The sequence below is a fragment of the Engraulis encrasicolus genome, chromosome 16, assembly GCF_034702125.1.
Source record: "Engraulis encrasicolus isolate BLACKSEA-1 chromosome 16, IST_EnEncr_1.0, whole genome shotgun sequence".
Taxonomy (NCBI): Eukaryota; Metazoa; Chordata; class Actinopteri; order Clupeiformes; family Engraulidae; genus Engraulis; species Engraulis encrasicolus.
Window position 1 is genome coordinate 37,571,889 of NC_085872.1, and position 23,391 is coordinate 37,595,279.

At 44.4% G+C, this 23,391-nt stretch overlaps 1 protein-coding gene across 3 annotated transcripts in view; it reads right to left on the reverse strand.

Moving 5' to 3' along the window:
• Positions 1–23,391, reverse strand: part of LOC134465731 (phosphatase and actin regulator 1-like) — an 89,648-nt gene that overhangs the window by 12,363 nt on the left and 53,894 nt on the right. For all 3 annotated transcript variants that reach the window (XM_063219558.1, XM_063219557.1, XM_063219556.1), the window contains 4 exons: positions 16,532–16,735; positions 9,064–9,442; positions 4,763–4,974; positions 2,959–3,115 (listed from right to left, as the gene is read on the reverse strand). In XM_063219558.1, the coding sequence (XP_063075628.1) occupies positions 2,959–3,115; positions 4,763–4,974; positions 9,064–9,442; positions 16,532–16,735 (952 nt within the window). The remainder of the gene's footprint in view (positions 1–2,958; positions 3,116–4,762; positions 4,975–9,063; positions 9,443–16,531; positions 16,736–23,391) is intronic.

Below are 23,391 nucleotides of genomic sequence, written 5' to 3' on the forward strand. Positions count from 1 at the left end.
GAGGAGGACATCAAAAGAGAGAGAGTGAGAGTGGAGCGTGCGAAGCATAAAAAGCAAGCAAGCCGGCAAGAAAGCCGGCCCGAACAAGTGGGAGGGATTTACTGCACCATTCTAGAAACTGGGTCAGTTGGGTTCTGGGTACCATCCTCTGCTGCCTATGCCTCTGGCTCTCTATCTGCATCTCTCCATTTCTCCCTCTCTCGTGTGTGTGTGTGTGTGTGTGTGTGTGTGTGTGTGTGTGTGTGTGTGTGTGTGTGTGTGTGTGTGTGTGTGTGTGTGTGTGTGTGTGTGTGTGTGTGTGTGTGTGTGTGTGTGTGTGTGTGTGTGTTGTTAAATGTGTACATCTAGTGCTAGTGGCAGAGGCTGATGCTTGCTGGCGGTTCGCTTGTCGACCATCAGCCGCAGCACAGTTAATTCAGCTGGGGCGGCGAGAAATGTACCAGGCACAGGCTGAATGGAGACATCAAAGGCCTGTCAGTTTAGAGGGGGAGATTTCAGCCCGAAAAAGAGGGAGGCCGAGTCCTCTATACAGCAGTTGCTTAGCACTGAGCACAAGACAAGCAGCCGTCTCTTAGCCGCAGGAGGGAAACGCTTTCAAAAGTCTAACAACTTCTGTTGAGGTGGTCGCCGACAATCATGCTCCGGTGTCTCAACCATTCAGCTTGTGAGCGCTATTCACCATGTTTCTGTGTTTCTTTGTTAGCCTATTTTGTGTAAAGGGTGCAATGGCACACTCACAAATTCTTTGACCTAAATTATGAACGATGCGTTTTGGTGTGTGTGTGTGTGAGAGTGCTGCACACGTGTGTGTTTGCCAAGCTTGACTAACCCACTAATAATGGGATTTGGGGATACAGCCATACATCATCACAGGCACCCTCTCGCTGAATGCAAAAATATTCAGCAGACATGTCTAATCAAATTGAGAACCTAAGACAGATGAGTTTGCTGAATACAGATGAGTCCACTGTGACTTGTGCGTCAGTGAGTACTTCTCAAAATTGGTGCGAGGAATACCCAAACACACTGGCATTCTAATGCCATGTGTGCACCAAGCACTACCTACGCGACCCAGGTAGCTGGGATGATTGAAGAAGTTTCGCCATGAATTCGCTTTATTCCCTCTGGACGTGGCATTGACGTGTTTGATTCAGCTAATCACATAACGGCTCTGTCTTGACAGCCTGGGACATTCGTCAATATGAACGTTCCGATTGGTTTTTGATGAACCCCTTCATAGCTCATTAACATAAGATTAGCTTGACTTTAATCGTTGAAATCCGCTCTGGTCGCTCAGCTCGCTTCGCTCCTAGCGAATTCGCTCTGGTAGCTTTATTCGCCTTTCCTCCATAGAGAAATAATGACTTCCGCCGCTCAGGTTGCGTAGTTCGCGCTTGGTGTACACGGGGCATAAACGTCGTGGACTGATCCCAAATCTGAAATGGTTGTTCAAAAAGCCAATCTTCATCACATCTTTTCGTTTGTTCCAATACATGGGATCATATCAGCTACCACAAGCCACTGGTAATGGGGTATAAAATGTGTTCTGCAAAGGATAAATAAAAGAACATTTCCTCAGACGACAGATGAGTGAGAGGGAGAAAGAGAGACAGGGGGATACGAAAAAATGTGTGTTAGCACTTTCAATGCTAATTCTTAAGTCATTGAGGACAGCAGCCCATACAGCTGGTCCCCTCTGGAACATGAAAATCTGCAACTTGATCTGTCTCGTGAAAACACACACATTCATAGATCACACCATCCATTTATGCAGTTGTATTGGTGTTGAGTTTATTCACATCTCATTGCACTTCAGTGTGTATGTGTGTGCGCATGTGCGTGTATGTTCATCCGTGGGTCGGTATGTATATGTAAATGTGTGTGCCATTGATATGCTGTGTGGGAGAGGAGTCTGGCGGTATGAGCCCATATAAATGCCAACATGTGTGTGCGTGAAACGTGTGTATGTGCACGCAAGAGTGTGTGTGTGTGTGTGTGTGTATGTGCTGTGTGTGTGTGTTTGTGTGTGTGTGTCTGAGCATGTGCGTGTGTGTGTGTGTGTCCCATGTGTGTGTGTGTTCATGCCTGCCTAAAGCTGGGCTTACACTGTGCGACTTTTGCCCCGATTTTGCCCCGATTTGGCACTCGCACAACTTTTTGAGAGTCGGGCCGATTTCTTGCTCAATCGCAGGTCAATCGTGAGTCTCGCATCGTACAGTGTACATGGGGTAACGACAAGCGATTTCGCCTCACGATCGTGCAATCGCAGGGTCGCAAGAAAATCAAAACGGTTTGAAATTCTGGTCGTGGCTCGTGCGTAAATCGCACAGTTAAAGCAGTGCTACGACCCGATTTGACACTTCACATGCACAAATTAATAGGGCCGTGCGATTCGCTGTTGAGCCCGACTTCATCTCCACCTCAGGTGCGAATGTTCCCTCCTGCAGACCGGGGAAACATGCCTGTCGCGTCGTACGGTGGAAGCATTTCGCTCGCATCCGACTGTCGGCTCGTGTAGTGTGAGGACATGAGTCGTGAGCTGAGAACGTTTAAAGAGTGAAATTCCATCGTGCAGTGTGAGCAGAAGCTTAAGACCCACGAGTGAAAATGTCGCACAGTGTATGCCCGGCTTAAGTGTGTATTTTTGTTCCTCAGTGCATGTGTGTGCATGTGTGTATGAGTGTGAATGCGTGTGTGTGTGCGTATGACTCTGTGTGTGTGTATGTGCGTATGACTCTGTGTGTGTGTATGTGCGTATGACTCTGTGTGTGTGTGTGCCAAAGTGTGTGTGCATGTGTTGAGGAATGGGCATGTGTGTGTATGAGTGTGCATGCGTGTGTGAGGGTATGACTGTGTGTGTGTGTGTGTGTGTGTGTGTGTGTGTGTGTGTGTGTGTGTGTGTGTGTGTGTGTGTGTGTGTGTGTGCGCATGTGTTGAGGCGTGGGCAGGAGGAAGTACCGCGTGAGGCGGGTGCCAATCTGCTGTCTGGACTCCAGTCGCTCCTCATCTGTCTGCATGGGCAGGATGTTCTTCTCCTCCAGTTCCCGCTTGGAGGGACGGTTGCTCAGCTTGATGGCCAGCGAGTCTTTCCTCAGCACCTTCCTCGCCAGAGAACCTGCAAGAGTAGAATTGATACTGTTAGTTTATTTGGTGAACAACGCGCTTCACTGTTGCTTCATCCGGTTCACCAAATAAACTACCAGCAAAGACGGCCAGTGTACTGTGAATAATCCTCCCTTTACTTGGACTCCCTTTACTTGGACTACTGCACATCACCAGCCACAATGGTTGTGCACAGGGACTCCACTTTGATCACTGTGTATATTTGGGCTATCTGCTGCTTGAGTCCTTCAATACAGTATCAATTGTAGAGTTGATTCTATATTGATAACCGAAAGAAATCAGAAATACTTTATGTACACAAATTCAACTCATCACTTATTACACAAAACACACTTCACACAATGCAACATCAACATATCACTCACTGCACTCATATATTCTGCACATATACTGCACATACAAAAAGAGACACATAAAGGAGTGTCTAGCAGCACCAGCCATAGCGTCCTATGAAAACACAGGAAATGCAGCACACAGGCATCCATGTGCAGTGCTTGTTGTCCATGTCAGGTGGTCGTCTGTCTCAGCGCTTACAAACTGAGTGTAGTGTAAAAAATATCACGCCCACTGCCCATTCCACCAGTAAGTTTACTTTAATACAACGATTTGGTCATCCGACCTTCTTCAGGTGAAAACCTCAATCTGTTTCAGACTTGAATGGGGAAATATCCAACACACCTGCCCAAACAACAGGGGTGCAAAAGTGCCCTTTTTGAACTGAAACTGCAAGTCATCCAAGACTGTGTAGAGCTGGGATTCTTAACCATAGGGCAGCGAACCAAAGTTGGGCCGTACGCACAACCTCCAGGGCCGCACACAACTTTCAGTTTCACACTAGTGGGTCGCCAGGGCCGTGGGACTGCATGGACGAGTAGCGTTATTAAGCCCAAATGCTTCCGACGCACTAAGAATAGTGTGCGCCTTTTCCCAAACGCAACTCTGTCATAACGCAATGACCACACCCCGCTGTTTTTTGTTTGGGGGAGTCGGAGATTCATCACGAACAAGACGGTAACACACGTTGCAACTTCTTCTTCTGTGTCCTAATATCTTCACGTTTTAGTAGTTAGAAATTAGGTGTTCAACGGTTACTCAAGATAATTCTAGTTACTGAATCTTTATCCCTTATACTTGTCCAAGGCTCCACACATTAGTCCTTTCACGAGTTATGCATGATACTGGAAAGTTTTCCATCCGGCAGTGGAGTTTCTTTTCTTTTCAAGTCGCATTTTCACATTAGCAGAAAAGCGTCTTTTTTACTATCAGCAGATTCATTACAAATCGCAAGTCAAGAGCTGACACGCAAACTCTGAGCTGTCAGAGAGGCAGTCTGGCTTGCTAAACTGTGAGTGGATTTGAGGAGTGAGATTAAATGAGTGAGATTAACATTAACATGAATTAATGCAGTGGTAAGGTATCCCTTGTGGAAACAAATACTTCAGTAATAGCCTATTAATTATATATTATATTATATTGTATTATAGGCCTAATATATATTAATATGGGCCCCGGGACACTGTGCACTGGAAAAAATGGGCCTCGACGTCAAAAAGGTTAAGAATCCCTGGTGTAGAGTGCAACTTGATAGGCCAGCCAACCAGGCCTGCAAGAACAGAGAACACAACAAGCTCAGACTTACTTGTGAACAGCGTGTCATCATCGTCCTCCTCTTCGTCGTCCTCATCATCCTCATCTTCATCATCATCGTCGTCCTCGTCCTTGTACATGCTGGGCAGGTCTTCATAGTCTGACTCGTTTGGCATGTTCTCCTTGTCGTCCTCGCAGTCGATGACCACGGAGGGGACCTGACGGCTTTCCAGCAGACCACACTGGCCAGCATGCAGTCCAGAGCTGCAAGAAGGGGGGTGGGGGGGAACAGAAGATCAGGATCTACAAGCCATCCATCTTAAAGTGGGATTAGGAGCAAAGCGTGCAAGCCAGTTAAACCAAGCCTGTGAAAAAATCTAAAAGGTTAGCTGCAACAGGCAAGAACTCCTTGATACTTCATACTCCCTCCGAAGGTTTAGCCCATACATTCCCGCCAAATCTAGTATATTAGACATTGGTGCAAATAGTTTAGACGAAAGAGTATTCTTTGCATTTCATTGTGGGTTCATGCACTGTTCCTTAAACGCAGCCATATCATGTGATTTATTTTTTTAAAGTTTTTTTTTTGGGGGGGGGGCTTTATAATTATAGGATATTGTGAGAGTAGACAGGAAATGATTGGGAGAGAGAGATGGGGCAGGGCCGGGAAATGACCCCGGGCCCGGCCGGACTCAAACCGGGGTCCCCGTGGGTAATGTAAGCCCAAATGTGAGGGGCTTAGCGCACTGCGCCACAACGCCCCCCACATCATCTGATTTCTATATTGGGTGCAATCACTGGGTATAAACATGTATCGTAATCAAGTTTCATTCAGCCCTCCGATTAGAGCTATTTTGTACTCGCTTCTAAAATGGCACACTGCAATGAAGATTGTGCAGTCAGGAGGACTTCAAAGGAACAGCCCACCCTTTTTCGATTTTCTCATATTTGCAGTATTTCCAAATATTACACGAATGTGCATATACTTTTCTTCAATTGAAATTGCTAGCATAGCTTAGGGCAATCAATGGAAGTAAATGGTGCTGTTAGCATCAAGCCACTGGTAGCCGCTTTGCATTCTTTTACATTCATGTTAAGCGCTTTATAAGTACATTTGATAATGTTTTATTTGGTAGCATAGACTTCCATTGCCACATTTGGCTACTATGTGCCACTTAGCTAAGGCACATGTGAACACTGTGGACACTTTACACTTTATATTTTTGGTGTGTGTGTGTGTGTGTGTGTGTGTGTGTGTGTGTGTGTGTGTGTGTGTGTGTGTGTGTGTGTGTGTGTGTGTGTGTGTGTGTGTGTGTGTGTGTGTGTGTGTGTGTGTGTGTGTGTGTGTGTGTGTGAGAGAGAGAGATGCCTTGGCAATAAGTATGCAACAGTGAGCTATACAGTCCCAGGAAAAAGTTTGTACACCCTTTGAAATTTCTTACCTTTCTGTCAAAATTGGTCATAAAACATGGTCTGATCTTCCCGGAAATCACAAGAAGGAACAACCAGAGTCTGCTTTAACTAATTCAACCCAAACATTTACAAGTTTTCATATTTTCATGGGCCATAAGATGTAAACATTCACAGGACAGCAAGGCATAAGTAAGTACACCCTTGCATTCAATAGGTTTTAACCCTAAGTTAGTCGCAATAACCTCAACCAGATGTTTCCTGTAGTTGCAGATCAGATTAACAAAACAATCTGGATGTATCTGGTCTCCCTCTTCTTTAGAAAACTGCCTCTCGTCAGCAAGGTTTGTGGGATGTCTGGAGTGCATAGTTTTCTTGACTTCATGCCATATAATCTCAATTGTTTTTTGTCAGGACTTTGACTGGGCTATTTCAGAATGTGTATTTCATTATTATGAAGCCATTCTAAAGTCGATTTGCTTCTAAAGTATGGGTTGTTGTCACATTTCGGCACCCATCCTCTTGTGTGCTTCAACTGTGTGACAGACTACCTCACTTTTTTCTGTAAAATATCTCGATAAACTTCTGAGTTCATTGTTCCACTGATAATAGCAAACTGAAAAGGGCCTGAGGCAGCAAGGTAGCCGAATATAATGATGCTCCCGCCACCATACTCAAAGGTGGAGATGATGTTTTGGTGAAGGTGTGGTTCTCCAGTCCTCCTCCAAACATGACATTGTGTGTTCCCCTGAACAATTCAACTTTGGTTTCAACGTTGGTCTACAGAATATTTTGCAGTAATTCTATGAAGCATATAAATGCTTTTTCGCAAACCTCAAAGGTGCAGCAATATTTTTTTGGACAGAAACACCATTCATTTTAGATTGGCAGAATGAATCCCATTTTTAGCTATTCTTGGTTACATGTCCTCTTCTGAGTATGGTGGCGGGAGCATCATTATATGCGGCTACCTTGCTGCCTCAGGCCCTTGACAGTTTGCCATTATCAGTGGAACAATGAACTCAAGTTTATTGTGATATTTTACAGAAAAAACGTGAGGAAGTCTGTCACACAGTTGAAGCACAGAAGAGTATGGGTCCTGAAATGTGACAACAGCCCATACTTTAGAAGCAAATCGACTTTAGAATGGCTTCATAATAATGAAATACACATTCTGAAATAGCCCAGTCAAAGCCCTGACAAAAAACAATTGAGATTATATGGCATGAAGTCAAGAAAGCTATGCACTCCAGACATCCCACAAACCTTGCTGACGAGAGGCAGTTTTCTAAAGAAGAGGGAGACCAGATACAAACAGATTGTTTTGTTAATCTGATCTGCAACTACAGGACAAGTCTGGTTGATGATATTGCAACTAACTGAGGGTTAAAACCTACTTAATGCAAGGGTGTACTTACTTATGCCCTGCTCTCCTGTGAATGTTATGGCCTTATGAGAAATAAAAATATGATAACATGTAAATGTTTGGGTGGAATTAATTAAAGCAGAATCTGATTGTTCCTCCTTGAGATTTCCGGGAAGATCAGATCATGTTTTATGATCAATTTTGACAGAAATGTAAGAAATTTCAAAGGGTGTACAAACTTTTTCCTGGGACTGTATATGATTATTTTATGTGTAAATATGTGTGTTATGTCTTGTGGACAATGTCTTTATGTCTTTATTTATGTGTGTATGCTACTTGACACCTTAATTTCCCCCTGGGATCAATAAACGATACTCTACTCTACTCTACATTAAGTATGGGCTTAAGGTCAAACTAGGCATTGGGAACACAGAGCAAAAAATCCTATGTATTCTCCTATTTCACAGGGTAACAGGTGCTCTTACTCAGCTCACTTCACAGCGCTGTTGCATTACACATTGCTTACAATACCTGCTAAGGACACCAATTAGCTCCTCCATGCCAATATTACCATTCCCAGGATCAACATCATCAGTCACGTAGTTCAACCAGTACACACAATTGAATCAGCACCTCACAAAAATACCAAAACGATCCACCAGGTGTGATGCCTGTGTGCACACATGTTTGAGAAAAGAGAGTGATGCAGCCCCAAGAGGCTGGACACAGGTGGTGCTAAAGTGTGTGTCATGTGGGCAAGGAAGACATCCATCCTCTTCAATAGGAACAAAAGGGAGTTAGTCTCCAATTCAAGCCAGCTGAGACTGGTCCCGTCCACTCACAGCGGTCCCCCCACACCCAACGCACACCCACCCACCCACCCACACACACAGACACACATGTGACACCTATCCCTGACCTGGTAGCGTGTTCCTCTGTGCTCTGCTTGATTAAAGTGGGCCGTCTGTGCCCGTAGAGGGGCGCGAGAAGCTGGGTCACATCCTCGCTAGCAGCGCGACCCCATTATGGTTGTGGGAGAGCAGAGTACATGGGAGTACATTGGCTACTGTCTCTAACCAAGGGATGTATCCGTTATGATGATTACGAAAGGATACCAATCCCTCAGAACACAAACACCGAGGGATATTACTGTGTGCCCTCAAACACCTGTGGCCGTCCAACGGCGGGCTGTTGCAATGATCCCTGCGCTACCTAAACAGCATTCAAAACCTTCGTAAAAGAGCTGGGCCACTTATACTAGCTGTACTGAGATTGTGAGGTGAGATTGTGGTCCGGTGAGGCCAGGAGAAGCCTCAGAGGATAAAGTGCCCATCCAAATGACTTCATACAGAGCACTCTTCTATGGGTAAATGACAAAAATGGGCATACATACAAAATACACACACAAGTGCAAGTAAGGGTACACATACACGTGCACACACACGTGCACACACACGCACGCACGCACGCACGCACGCACGCACGCACGCACGCACGCACGCACGCACGCACGCACGCACGCACGCACACTTCTAAACATCTCCTGCGCATCTAGTGCAGGCGGCGGGCGGCCTCACCTCTCCAGCCGCTGCATGGTGAGGGCCAGCGTCTTGGTGAGCTCCTCGATGATGCGGCTGGGCTGGTGCAGGCTGGAGGGCATGGTGCCGTACTGCAGCTGGTGGAGCGGGTGGCTGAGGTGGCTCTGCAGCACCGGGTGGCCCCCCAGGGTGCTGGCGTGGTGGTGCAGGGGCAGCACCTGCGAAGACCCCGAGGAGCACTTCTGCGTGAAGGTCGTCAGGGTCATGTGGTTGTGGTTGTGGTTGTGGTTGGACTGGGACGAGGAGTCGTGTTCCCTTCCTCCTCCGGGCGGGACGCAGATCATGACTTTCTTGGGAGGTAAATGAGGGGAGAGCTTGCCACCGGGCATGCAGGACAGCTTCATGGGCTGGCAGGAGTCTGGGGCCGGAGGAAGAAAAGACAGAAAAGAGCAGGAAGAGGGAAAGAGAGAGGAAGAGAAAACACAATCAGATGCATTGCTGAAAACCACTGGTGTCACACAGAAGCACATACCCAAACATTAATTTTGTTCCCCTTCACAATGCAGTGCACTTCGGTGGCATGTCTGTCTCAAAATCTATACGGTCACTTCATAAAATGCTGTTCAAATACCCTCATAGTGTGAATGTTTCATTCCAGAGTACCAACAATGAATACAAATGACAATATGTCTCCTGTGGCACGTGAAGTCTGTTTTCCTATGAGTAGTTTTTTCACATGACACTCGTTCTCTTCAGTCAGCCAAAAGTTACATAAGGGGAATTCTGACAGCAGACCACGATAGTGGTTGTGAGAGTTCACTTACTTTTGACTCATTCAAGCATCCGCCAACTTGGGAGAGCAATTAATTAAAGTGATACTGTCCCATTTTTGGAAATACACTTATTTTACACCTCCCCTCGAGTTAAATAATAGGATTTTACCGTTCTCCTGTACTTCCAACCGGTTTTTAGTTATGGTAGTGCACATTTTACCTCCAAGCTAACATTTAATATTGAGTCCTATGAGACCAGTTAGCCGCGAGCTGGTCTGATAGGACTCAATGTTAACTGCTAGCATGGAGGCAAAATTTGCACTGCCATACCCAGAGAACGGTTGAAAGTACAGGAGAGCGTTAAAACCCTATTATTTAACTCAAGGGGAGGTGTAAAATAAGCCTATTTCCAAAAATGGGACAGTATCACTTTAACCTTTTAATTCTACCTTATATCCCTTTAAATGCCTGCATAGTGCGTTTGGACATTCCACAGTCTGAGAGCTAAAATGGGCGTAATTTCAGATTTGTCAGAAACACACATTCTGATAACACTTTTACATTTACATTTTTGTGGCTTCAAAACATTGTCTACGTATTTCACCAGCAAGTTAACTTTAATACTGTGTGTGGGACTGTTTTTACTCTTGAATAGCTTTAAAATACGAAACCACTTCATAGGCATACGCACACTGTGGCGCTTCTTAACCCAAATCCCACTGATCCTTGCAGCACGCAGGAACATCCAAAAAGATGACAGCAATATCAGCCATGTCAGCTGACCATTAAGCCATCACTTCATGACTCATGTGCAGCAGGGCCACTCATCATATCTCTCAAGGTGTGTTACAGCTGACTAACACACACACACACACAGACACACAGACACACAGACACACAGACACACACACACACACACACACACACACACACACACACACACACACACACACACACACACAGACACACAGACACACAGACACACACACACACACACACACACAAAGGCTAAGCCATGATCAAAGGGGCCGGCGACATGGGAGAGGAGAGGGGAAAGAGGCGGTCAAAAGGAGGAGGATGCTGCTACAGCCACCGTTGCTACCGCTACCGCCGCCACACACGTGCCCATTAGGGTGACAGCTAGCGGGCCCCGCGTGAGCATCCCCATCCAAGATCTACTGACCTAACTGGATTCATTATGCCAAGCTAATGATCTGGATCAGAGAGTTCTGGCGCCGCGCCAGGCTGCCGTCAGGAGGAAGCCCGTCCTCACAGGACCAGCCTGTGCCAGGACACGGGGCTCTAGCAGCCACACACGCTCAGCACTCCTGACAGGCAAAAGAAAAGGACTCACTCACGCTGTTCCCATCTCTGAGTGCTCAATCAGCCCAGGGCGTGTACAGGCATAGACTTGCAAGAAAGCAGCAAGCAATATTAGCTAGATGGTTTTTAGAGAACTTGAAAGTTGGCTTAACATTTTTATTGAACATAATCAAAACTAGAAGCACACAGAGAGTACAGACCTCCGCCAAGGCCATGGAGTCACACCCATTTTTTTTTCATTTCTGCTGGTGGTGGGCCGTTATCGGCGTTAACGTGCTGCGATAATGTGATACTCTTATCAGGCGATAAATAAAATATCGCACGTCTCTCAAAATTGGATGGCGAGTTGGGCATATGCACGTCACCCCAGCGTCCCATTGACAGTCACTTTTCTCCAGTCGCTTCTCCTCCTCACCTCTTGCTTTAGTAGACCTGACACCAAATTTGAACAGTGTTTGCAAGCAAACATTACTCTCTCTACCATGGTAGGTGTTGTTTGAGTGATTTTTCGCGGTAGATGAGAGAGACGTTATTGTGTGAGGTGAAGTGGTAGAGAGACGTTGTGTGTGAATAGGAAGGAGTCCGACATTTCAAACACCAAACAGGCTAGCCTACCTCACGCACTGCATGGAACACAAACAAAAACACAAACTGTTCCCGAAATCTTGCCTGTGCCAGTTGCAAAACATTCCGTGTGATACTGTAAAATGCATTTTGATGACTGTCTAACTCAAACTGTCAGTGTCTGTCAACTGTCAACTGTCAACTCTCTACTACTCTCGCTAAGTTTGTGTTGCGATCGGTTGAGTTCAGCGCGTTTGCGACGCAGTGAGATATGCTCATGTAATGTATGTGCATGTAACGAGTAACGTGTGTCGCGTGTGATAGGCTATAAAAAAGTTTGGCAAACTTAATTCATTTCGGGTTGTGACACAGATGAGCTCCCGTTTAATCCATTTTTATTTGCCTGACAAGGCAAGAAGGAAAAAAGGGAACGTGACACAAACTAGATTGCATTCTCACAGAAAATGCTGGAAGCGGGCTTGCCTTTTGGGGCAGAGATGAGCAGTTTTGTTTTTTATATCTCTATCCCTACATTAAAAACAAACTACTATTGAGAAAACTAAGCTAAAAGAAATGTTGGAAAAAACCATCTACCCAGTCAGAAGTTATGGGCCAAACAATTCAGCCATCTTGGATTCAGCCATCTTGAAAGTGCGTTTTGGGGATATACTAAATGACATAGGCCTACATGGTATTTTAAGTTGGCTAAATTAAAAGTGGGATTCGTACTCACAACCTCCATATCTCTAATCCAGCACCTTTACCATTGAGCCAAGCAGCTGTCTATATCTAATCCAGCACCTTTGCCATTGATACTAAATGACATACATGGTATTTTAAGTTGGCTAAGGAACACTGCATATGATATAATTTTGAAAATCAATATGGGTCCGAGTGAGATTCATTCTCACAACCTCCATATCTCTAATCCAGCACCTTTATCATTGAGCCAAGCAGATGACCGTCATAAACATTCCAGCAAGACAATATCACATTGCATTGAAGAGCTGAACAATAGACTTCTAAAATGGTAGTTGCAGGTGCTCGTTAAGAATAGAATGTTGAGAGAAAGTGACAATTGAGATGGAACCTTTTATTGGCAGCACCTGTTCTGATTGTCTGTATGGCAATTAGTATTGTGCTCTAAGGCAGAGGGCAGAATCAAAACGTTTCTAGTTTTTAGATAGCTGTTGCTAAAAAACTAAAAAGAATTGGCACATGTCCTGCTCACAGATTGGAGTCATACGTGTGATCTTTCTAACAGTCTTTGAATGAAGTTTATAGGTTAAACGGTTCAGTCACAAATGGACCTCTTGTGGAAGATGTGCTGACCTCTTCAGAAAGGCACTTCAAGAGTCAATGGGAAAAGCCATTGGGCCAGCCCAGCAGTTTTTACACACCTGCCATTTAAAAAGTACATGATACTTTCACAGTTTGGAGTCATCTCATAGAGCTCGCTAACGACGCGTCAACTAAACTTCTAGGTGAAAATGTTGATGTTTTATGACCGAAAAAGCCTCCTACACTCTGATCTGTACAGTGACGGAACACAGTCTCCTGAAGGTTCTACCATTGTTTTCTATGGGGACCCAAATTTGCACAAAATCGCCAAAAACGGAAAAACGACAAGAGACACGGACACGCTATATCAGAACAGATGATCTCCAAGCCGAGCCGGTCATTTTAGAGTTTGAAAATCTCGAAAGGCCTAGGAGTCTTGCACTTTAAATGTCTGTATGAGCAATGTCTACGTCCATACTGTCTATGTCCATGTATGAGTACTGTCTATGTCTATACTGTCTATGTCCTTACCTAGATTAGTCTATGTCTGCATGGGAGAGCAAGAAACGCAATTTCAAATTCTTTGTATGACCAGTGCATGTAAAGAAATTGACAATAAACTTGACTTGAACTTGAACTTGAGTAGATCCATTTTCTATTTTTACTGCCCTGCACAAGAGAAGCAACAAACAAAGCAAGCAAGTATAAACTGTATTTAGAGATTACTAGAACCGGGCCTTGCTCTGCAAGCCCGCTTAATTAAATGGTCCTCATCTGTGTGCGGTTCGTTTTCTGCCTACATGAACTTTATGCTTTGACCCTGCACCCGGAAAAAAAGGATCTGGATGTGTGTGAGATCTGACTGGGATTATTACTGGAATAACACATACGAGCTCGAACTGAAAAGGCAAGTTGTTACTTATTTCCTACACTTATATACTAACTTATATACTAAAGTATTATACTAATACTTATTATCTTCCCAAGCATCTTAGGTTACATACAAAAGCATCTCGGGAATTGGAACACACAAAGCATCTTGGGTATTGCAGTCAATAAAACAATTATACACTGTATCTTCCGTTCTTACACCAGCACAACAGTGATCATACAGCATTACCCATCATCCCAGATGGATGCAGCCGCAGCTCTGCAGTGCTGTTTGCTCTGCCGACTCCACATGGGGATGCAGAGGTGGAGTGGAGACACATCAGCTGTGTGTGTGAGAAGCTGTATGTGTGTCAGGCAGGACTGAGTCACATTCATATATTAATGCCGCCCTCTGCAATAGCGCGCGGGGGTAAAAGTTGCAGAGACTGGAGGATGAAAAAGGAGAGCGAGAGAGAAAGAGCTAGCGAGACAGAGAGAGAGAGAGAGAGAGAGAGAGAGAGAGAGAGAGAGAGAAAGAGAGAGAAAGAAAGAGAAGAGAGAGAAAGAAAGAGAAGAGAGAGAAAGCGAAAGAGCGTGAAAGAGGGAGAGAGGGAGAGCGCAAGAGAGAGGGCGAGAGGGAGAGAGAGAGAGAGAGAGAGAGAGAGAGAGAGAGAGAGAGAGAGAGAGAGAGAGAGAGAGAGAGAGAGAGAGAGAGGGAGGGAGAGGGAGAGGGAGAGAGAGAGAGAGAGAAAAGCACACTGCAGAATAACTAAAGAGTATAACTATCATGATTGAAATGAGTGTGTTTAAGAGGGTGAAAAGAGCCAGGGCTGCTGACCTGGCTCAAGTGGATTTAATGACACTAATCTCAAGAAGACCATCTGCAGCCCAACACACACACAAACACAACAGTGAGTGAATGCGCGCGCGCGTGTGTGTGTGTGTGTGTGTGTGTGTGTGTGTGTGTGTGTGTGTGTGTGTGTGTGTGTGTGTGTGTGTGTGTGTGTGTGTGTGTGTACACACTGTAAGGAGAGGAAGAGACAGGGAGAGAACCTGAAAACAGAAGCACAGTCATCACTGCAATGAGAAATAATTTGTTTTTATGTCAGGAGGAGTTCAGAAAAAAATCCACGCCTGAGAGAAGGCTCCTCTTTTAAGATGTTTTCGTTTCTTTCTGAAATTGTTCTAGAGCCAATTTGGGTGAATGAGCAACATCACCTCTGCTCATCGACTCCAACACAGCTCAGATCTCTCCAAGGACACGCAGCCAAAGTAGTCCAGCTGGCACCTCTGCGGAATCCACTTTCCTTTTGTTCGGAAGGGGGGGATAAGTGAAATCCTGTTTTGGGATTGGGTGCCACCACCGTGTCGCCGCACGAATCCCGCCTTTTCACTAGATGGCATGGCACCCATCCACTCCTCGCCACTTCACTGCCATCATTTCACCAACCAACCCGCCCAAACAGAAACACAGACAGAAAAATACAATCTGTACCTTCGCACATATTGTATGCTATTGATTATTAACTCGATTGTAGGTCGCTTTCAATGAAACCTGTTAAATGTGATGTGATGTGAAGTAAAAATGTACCACCCTCGCTCCTGCACACAAGCCTTTCCTGCAGTGTCTCCCACACATAAATTATTCTGTGGTACAGCACCACAGACTAAAAAGTGAGCACCACAAATTGATCAACAGCTGCACATGTCAAGGGGGGTAGGCCTACACAGGTCACATAACACTAGCACTGGCCCAATATTCTTTTATTAAATGTTTTGTGGGCTTTTTTGCCTTTATTTTTGACAGGACAGTGCAGGAGAGACAAGAAATGAGTGGGGAGGCAAATGGCCGAGGCCGGAATCGGACCCGGGTCGCCGGTGTCGCAACCCAGTACCCTACCGTTAGGTCACGGCAGGGACCTGGCACAACATTCTTTTCCCATAGCACCACACAATTAGCCAGGCTGCGCCCTCCTAGTGACGCAACACCTTCGGCGGCGTTGCTTCTAGATCGAATCTCGATTGCAAGTCTATGATAATCAGGCAACCACACAATACCACTTGGTCGGAACCACTCACCGGCAGGGGCAGAGCTACAGGGGCAGAGCTGGACATTTGCCCCTGGGGACAGGACCCTTCTTGTATTGGTGGTCAGGCCCTATTGTGACTATGGCAGACCGTATCAGTGTTTTGCCCAGGGGCCCTATGTGCAATTGAAGAGATTCATTGCAAAATGATGCAAGCACCATTTTTTTACTTGCATTTTATTGTTGAAAATGACTCTTCAGACGTCCTATCATCTATGTGTGAATTCTTGCCATTCAAATATTTTCTAACATACCTTTTAAACCTACAGTAGATAACATGCCTTTTGCAATGCAATGCAACGCAAAGCCCAATACAAACATTTCCCCAAGATGTCCCAAAATGGATGCAACGTCATTTTGCAACAGAGTTCAATTTTTTCCGCCATTAGATTCAAGATTCAAGATTTGTTTATTACGTCTTCTTATAGGTTTGCAGCCTATAAAGAGTACAATTGTTGTGTTTTTTTGTGTCCTCAAACAAGATTAAAAAAGAAAAAAGAGGGGGGGGGTGCAAAGAGAGTGCCTTGTTGTCTTCAGCATGAATTCAGTAATCTAACTGCTTGGTGGAAGAAAATACTTTGGAATCTGGTAACTACTCCCACTACTCACCTGTGTTGTGGTTGGGCAGGCGGGAGAAGGGTTTCGGGGGCAGTGCCGGCGGCTGCTTGTGGAACAACAGCGGAGGCTTGGGCGGCGTGTCCTGCAGATCGCCCGGGAAGGTCATGGGCTTCTTGAGAGGCGGGATCATGGTCTGCTTGAAGCCATCCTGAGGACGCACGCTGCCTTCCATCGCAGGCCGGAAGTCGATGCTGGCTGCAATCCAAAATGGCAAAAATATGTTGTTATACTACATGGATTGTAATATTTCTCTAAACAACTACGTAGAAGCACTCAGAGTGTAAACTTCTGCCATTGCCATGGGGTCACTGACCATAACATGCTGTGGAATCCTATGCCTATATACAGTGAGTCCAATATGTATTTGATCCCTTGCTGATTTTGCTGGTTTGCCCACTAATAAAGACATGATCAGTCTATAAATGTATGATAATATGTATTCTAATATGGAGAGACAGAATATCAAAAAGAAAATCCAGAAATTAACTTAAGAGAATATATATTAATTTATTTCCATTTCATCGAGCAAAATAAGTATTTGATCCCCTGCCAACTGATAACAGTTCCAGGCCCACAGACCAGGATGGGGACTTCCGATCAACTTGTCATCTGAATTAAAGACACCTGTACATACTAACATGCATAAAAGACACATTGAATCAGCAGAATCAGTCCATAGTGTGAGTGAATCAGTCACACTCCAACCTCAACAGCATGGGACAGACCAAAGAGCGGTTAAATGATATCACCGACAAGATTTTAGACCTGAACAAAGATTAAATGGGCTGCAAAGCCACAAGAAAGAGACTGGGTATTAATGATCCAACTGTTGATGCATTTCTTCCAAAATGTGAGGAATACAAAATTACTATTCATTAGCTTGTCTGGGGTTCTATACAAGATTTGACCTTTTGTAGGGATTTGATAATCATGAGAACAGAAAGAAAGCACCCTATACCTGTACGGGATGAACTAGGCAATGATATCAAAGTTACTGGGACCAAAATCACTGAGAAAACTACTGGTAGCACTTAATGCCACAGAGGTTTAAAATCCTGTAGTGCACACATGGTACCTCTACTTCAGAAGGAACCTGTGCAGTCCCAACTGAGGTTTGCCAACGGACATCAGACTGGTTTAGGATATGATAAGGAGGTGCTGTAGTCAGATGAAACCAAAATCAAGCTGTTTGGCATTAACACAATTCAATGTGTTTTGAGAAAGAGAGCTGCTGTCTATGATCCCAAGAACACCATCCTCACCATCATGCATGAAAGTGGTATCATTATGGTTTGAGGGTGTTTGTCTGGCCAAGGCACAGGACAACTTCACATCGTCAACGAATGGATGGAGGGAGACATGTAATGTGCAATCCTGAGTGCAAACGTCCTTCCCTCCACCACTACACTGAAGGGTGGGCCATTTTTGGATCTCCCATTATGACAATAATACACAACATACAGTCAAAGCAGCGAAGGAGTGGCTCAATAAGAAGCATATTAGTGTCATGAAGTGGCCGAGAGAGTCTCCAAATATTAACCCTATAGTAATTCTATGGAGGGAACTGAACCTCCCATTTGCCAAGCTACAGCCACAAACTATTAATGTTTTAGAGATAAACTGCAAAGAAAACCAGGCAAAAATCGTTTCTACTATATGAACAAACATTGTCATCAACTAAAAGAAGCATCTGACCTCAGTGCTAGACAACTAGGGCTTTGTAACAAAGCACTTTATCTTCTTTAGCTAGAGGGGTCAAATACTTATTTCCCTAAATTAAATACAAATAAATTAAAATATATTATTTTAAGTTATTTTCTGGAATTTCTTTTTGATATTCTGTCTCTCCATGTTTGAATACATATTATCATAAATGTATAGACTGATCATGTCTTTATTAGTGGGCAAACCAGCAAAATCAGCAAGGGATCAAATACATATTGGACTCACTGTATACACCTGTGACCTATGCTTATATATACACCAGAGACTTTTCAAGTCTTTCTGCCTTGTTTTTGTGGAGTTAGAAGCTGGAATGTCAACATTTGCGCTATCCTGCAATGGTGAAAAATGTTTTTTAAAAATCCTAGATCCGGATTGTGATCCAGGTCACCACCAAAATTGAATCCCAGGTAGACAGAGAAACAAAAAAACAAATCAGCGCGACCGAAAACATAACCTCCTTGTCAGTGGTAGCGAAGGTCTGACTGAAAACAGTAATGCATGTACTGCAAGGAACAGTCAGATGCAGTCATTTACACATACGCTGTATGGAGACTATAGACAACACTAAGGGATATATTTATAAGCCAATTGTCACACACAGGAAGACGGAATGACACACATACCGGCATTAACATACAGAAGGCGTGTGGTGAAGGAGAAAGGAGGCAGAATGCCGTCCTATTTTACATTGCAAATGGCTTGTGACAGAGAATGAGGTCAGATTAAAGTGGTGGGCCTGCCAGGGTTGCAGCAAGTTAACTGAATACATTAATTGAAACGTGCAGCGAGGGGCTGTGCTGTGTGTATTGTGATCTGAACAAACCTTCATACAGCCTTTGAATTAGTTCTCAGTTGGTAGATGAGTAAAACTTCAGTGTCAGTTCTTTGCCTGACCTTGCCATCTTCAAGTTCATACTAGTCAAAGCTTGGTCTGGCTGGCAAGCCTTCCCCAGACATGAGGGTTCTCAGAGTTGGGATCAAATACTTTTGTGAATTAACGAACAGAGCTGCAACCAAACAGATCACAGAGTCCAATGACGTACTTATGTCTAGGATTCAGTGTTCATTGGGTCTGGATTTTTCCAAACCAGAGAAAAGTGACTTTTACATGAAATGCCACATATAATAACATCACAGGAATAGGTATGGACAGGCTCTGAATAACAAAACAAAAAGATTTTTCATCTCCGTCTTCACCATTTTGTATGAATAGGACAAAAAAGTGTAAACGTCAAAACACTTATTTTCATGTACGTCAAACAGCTGTGATGAGCAGAGATCTCAAGAGGATGATAATGACCTGCTCTGGCAATTCAACACGCCGTCACAGGACGCTGCCTACCCACACCATGCAGCTACAACCTAAAAATCCGGTCCAGAGAAAAGCACTTTGAATGTCGTCTGAATGCCACCTTGGCAGAATTACATACTTTAAAAGGTTGATTTGCTTAAAAAATAAAAAGAACAAGTGATCGGATCACTTGCTGACGCAAAACAAAGTCCATTACTAAGCATTTGGCTCCTGCCATCATCACAAAGACATTTTGAAAGGGTAGAAGAGGGGGAGTGAAAAAGACTCCCATTTGCAACATCAGTTCATTAAGTGGTGTCCTTTTGATGTTTTTGATCTTTTTTTCCCCCAGCATAATTAACTTGACAAGCTGGTAAAGAGCAGATAGAAACCCTCACGGAGGACAGTCAGTAAGGATAGAAGACAATGACTGGGCGAGAGATTGGCTCTATTCAAATTCCCTGCACATAATTCGCATGTCCATGCTTACGCGCATGTCCTTCGTCAAGGGTACATGTGTCCCATCGTCTGCCTGAAGGAGATGCTTTCAGGCTACAAAAGAGCCTTCCAGACAGCACTGGCTGGGTGCCCAAAACAAAAAGAAGTGTAAAAGTACAAAAGTATTTAGCACCTCATATTATTACCTTCTTTTACAAGTCTAAAGTCTACCGAGAGGCCGGAAATGAATTTGGGCCATGACTTTCCCTGCAGGATGGACACAACTTCACTAGCTGAAGACCAGTAAGAGCCCGACATCATGGAAGAGTGTGTGTGCCTCACCACAGACATCCTTCACGGTTACAGTCCATTCATTCAAGCATTCATATTCATTGTACAGGAAAGTTAAAAACAAAAGCTTGAGTAAATAAAGGTAAAAATAAAAATGTGGCATTTGAAATGGGCCTGAATCAGTACAAAACTGATTTCTCGCAGGTTCCTGTTCTGTGGTACAAGGAACAAGAAAGAGGGACAGGGCACAGCTTACAGCGTACAGACTGCAAAGACCTTCAAACACGGACACTTACAGTGTACCGAGTTGCCCTTCCTGCGTCCTATGTGGTCATGGACCACTGTCCTCTCCTCAGGTGACTGGCTTCCTCCGCTGCACAATGCTTTACAGTACATCCTTTGCTGCTTTGATGTGGAGACTGTAGCTTGGAGTTCGATGTAACAGATGAGAGATGGGGGAAGAGATGGACATAAACCCTGTCTGTAAATCCCTCACCCTGACTGCTTGCTTCCCTCCCACCCTCCCTGTGTGTGTGTGTCAAACACCAAGGTTTCTCCCATCAATCAGATCCGCTACTTGACAGATTGGTCTAGCGCTGACCTTTTTAACTGAGCCATCACCAATATATCAGACAGAGATCCCAATGTGAGCTTCACTTCACATCTTGAGAAATGCAGACACCTGCAACATGGAGGACTTCTTTAGTCCTCTGATAGCCAAACACGGCCAAATTAGGCAAACCTCTGGGGCAGGGGTAGGGAACCTATGGCTCGGGAGCCATATGTGGCTCTTATGGGAACTGTATCTGGCTCTTACTGACGTAGGGTTGCCTACAGTCCCTTGAAATACGTAATAGTCCCGCATTTATTAATACAAGTATGTGTTCCATATTCCATCCTAAGTACTTCCGCCACACTTCCTCCACTACGGTAGTCTGGCCGTGGTTCTCTGTGGAGAAGGCGGTAGGATTTTGATCCGCAAAACTCTGAAATTGTTGGGCTTAATTGAAATACATGCTCTTAATTGTATTCAGTGTTTTTAAAATGGTATGGCCCTCACAAAAATCCTTTTTTTTCCTTTTATGGCTCTCTCCACCAAAAAGGTGGACTCCTGCTCTGGGGTATCATATTTTTTTTCTAGAGTACAAAAATGTATTCAAGCCATCTTACTGTTTACTTTATTGATTAGTGTCATGTTCTCTAGGGTGTCCTTCAGAATGTATTGGACCTAATGATTCAACCAGTAGACTGAGACAGACTAACTGGTTGTCTGGAAAGCGAGAAATACGCCAGCACTGGCACATCGATAGTACATGCCTCGTCTCTGCATAACAAACTATGACCACATTCTCCTTTCAGTCCTCCATCTCGTACAACTCCCTCAAGCGTTTCACAGCTTCTGGAGGAAATATTAGTGGTGCCGCTGTGCTGCTTTCCCCACTGGGCCACTCCATTAAATGGGTGTTTTTCCAAGCCCGGCAATCTCACATCACTACTACCATGTGCTCAAGTAAGTCAGTAAGCTGATTAAGCCCTCCCAACCGACAAATCAGACACCAGACAAGCTCATTTTTGAGAGCTTCCCAAAATGGAAAAATATAAAGACATTATAGCTCCAAAATTATAAAATCGATTCAGCCTCATCAGTCAGACTGACAGAGTGATTCAGCACGAGGCACAACACAAGCAGTGTGTTTACGGTGCGTCCCCACACACCCGAAGGCACTGTGGGCAAAAGCTGACCTTCAAGGAAAACACAATCACTCTCCAGAGATTAACAGTTGTGGAGACCGTACATGGCAGAGGTCATGTTCCGGGAGCAGGGGGATAAAGTTGATTGGCCTCTAAACCGAGATGGTCTTAATAAGTGAAGCACTAAAACGCCCACAGCCAGTACCAAGCTTTAAATAAGCCTTTGGCAGAAGGAGATGCCTGCTTCGCTTAGTAATGATCATTATCATTGACTGAGTCATTGAAAACAGATCAGATAAAAGAAGTGCTCAAGCCATAATAATGATGACAAAAAGCAGGACATTTATTATCATGCCAGATGAGGCCCCAAACCAAAATATAGCTTCAACAATTTTGTAGGTCATATTATGCCACCATAACCAACACAATACCTGTAACTAGGCATCGGTCTGTGCCATTTCATGCTTCACGGCATACCAACGCATTTCTGGGAAATTGTTCGAAAAAACAAACCTTGAGGCCAAGTTCTTCGAAAAACAAAGTTTCCTTTGGAGGCAGACATGAATCAATTTAGATTCAGTCAATAGGTCTTAGGTCAATTAAGAGTGAAAGGTATCAATCAATTCCCCTATTGATCCATCAGGCAGGTCTCACTTTAGTGAGTATGAAGGAGTTTGTGTATATACAGCAAACACCATAACAGTATCTAGTTCACTGGCATTAAGGACTTCTGTTGTTCATCTGTATTGTCTAATGTTGAACCTTGTATTTATTCCAGCACACTAGTACAAAGCCTTTCTAGTAAATTCCTCGGTTGGGCTACACTACCATTTCATTGGATGGTTCTATAGTGTGGACATCTGGGGTTGTTTTTCCATTAAGTTGAGAAAAGCACGAGGATTGAGGGGAGAGACTATGGAAAGCTTACTTCTAAGGTTAGGTGACTTGACCCTATCTATACACCATTATAAACAAACATGCACGCACACGTTTTTGAGCAAAGGTTTTGTTTTTATCTGACTTTGAGCTGCCATACACAGGGTGAAATTTCACAGGTTCTGGAAAGGTGTCTGTGGGATGTGAAAGAACTTTGTTGAGTTGCCCTGTGTGTTGAAATTCGTCCAAAGTAAAAGTTTCACATTTGGCAACTCAGCAAGACAGGAATGCTGGCCGTCATGGAGGTGTGTGCTCTCCAAATACCCTTCAACTTAGTGGGGTGGTCTTTCCTCATGATATAATGATCCAGCAAGAAAACATTCAGCTTGTATACTGTCTCCTACACACATGCATGAACACATACGCACACATGCAGGAACACACTCACACATACACATTTGGGTCAATGACATGACACCAATTTTTTGTGTTTCTTTGATTTACCATGGTCGAAAACGGCTCAAATGTGACAAAACTC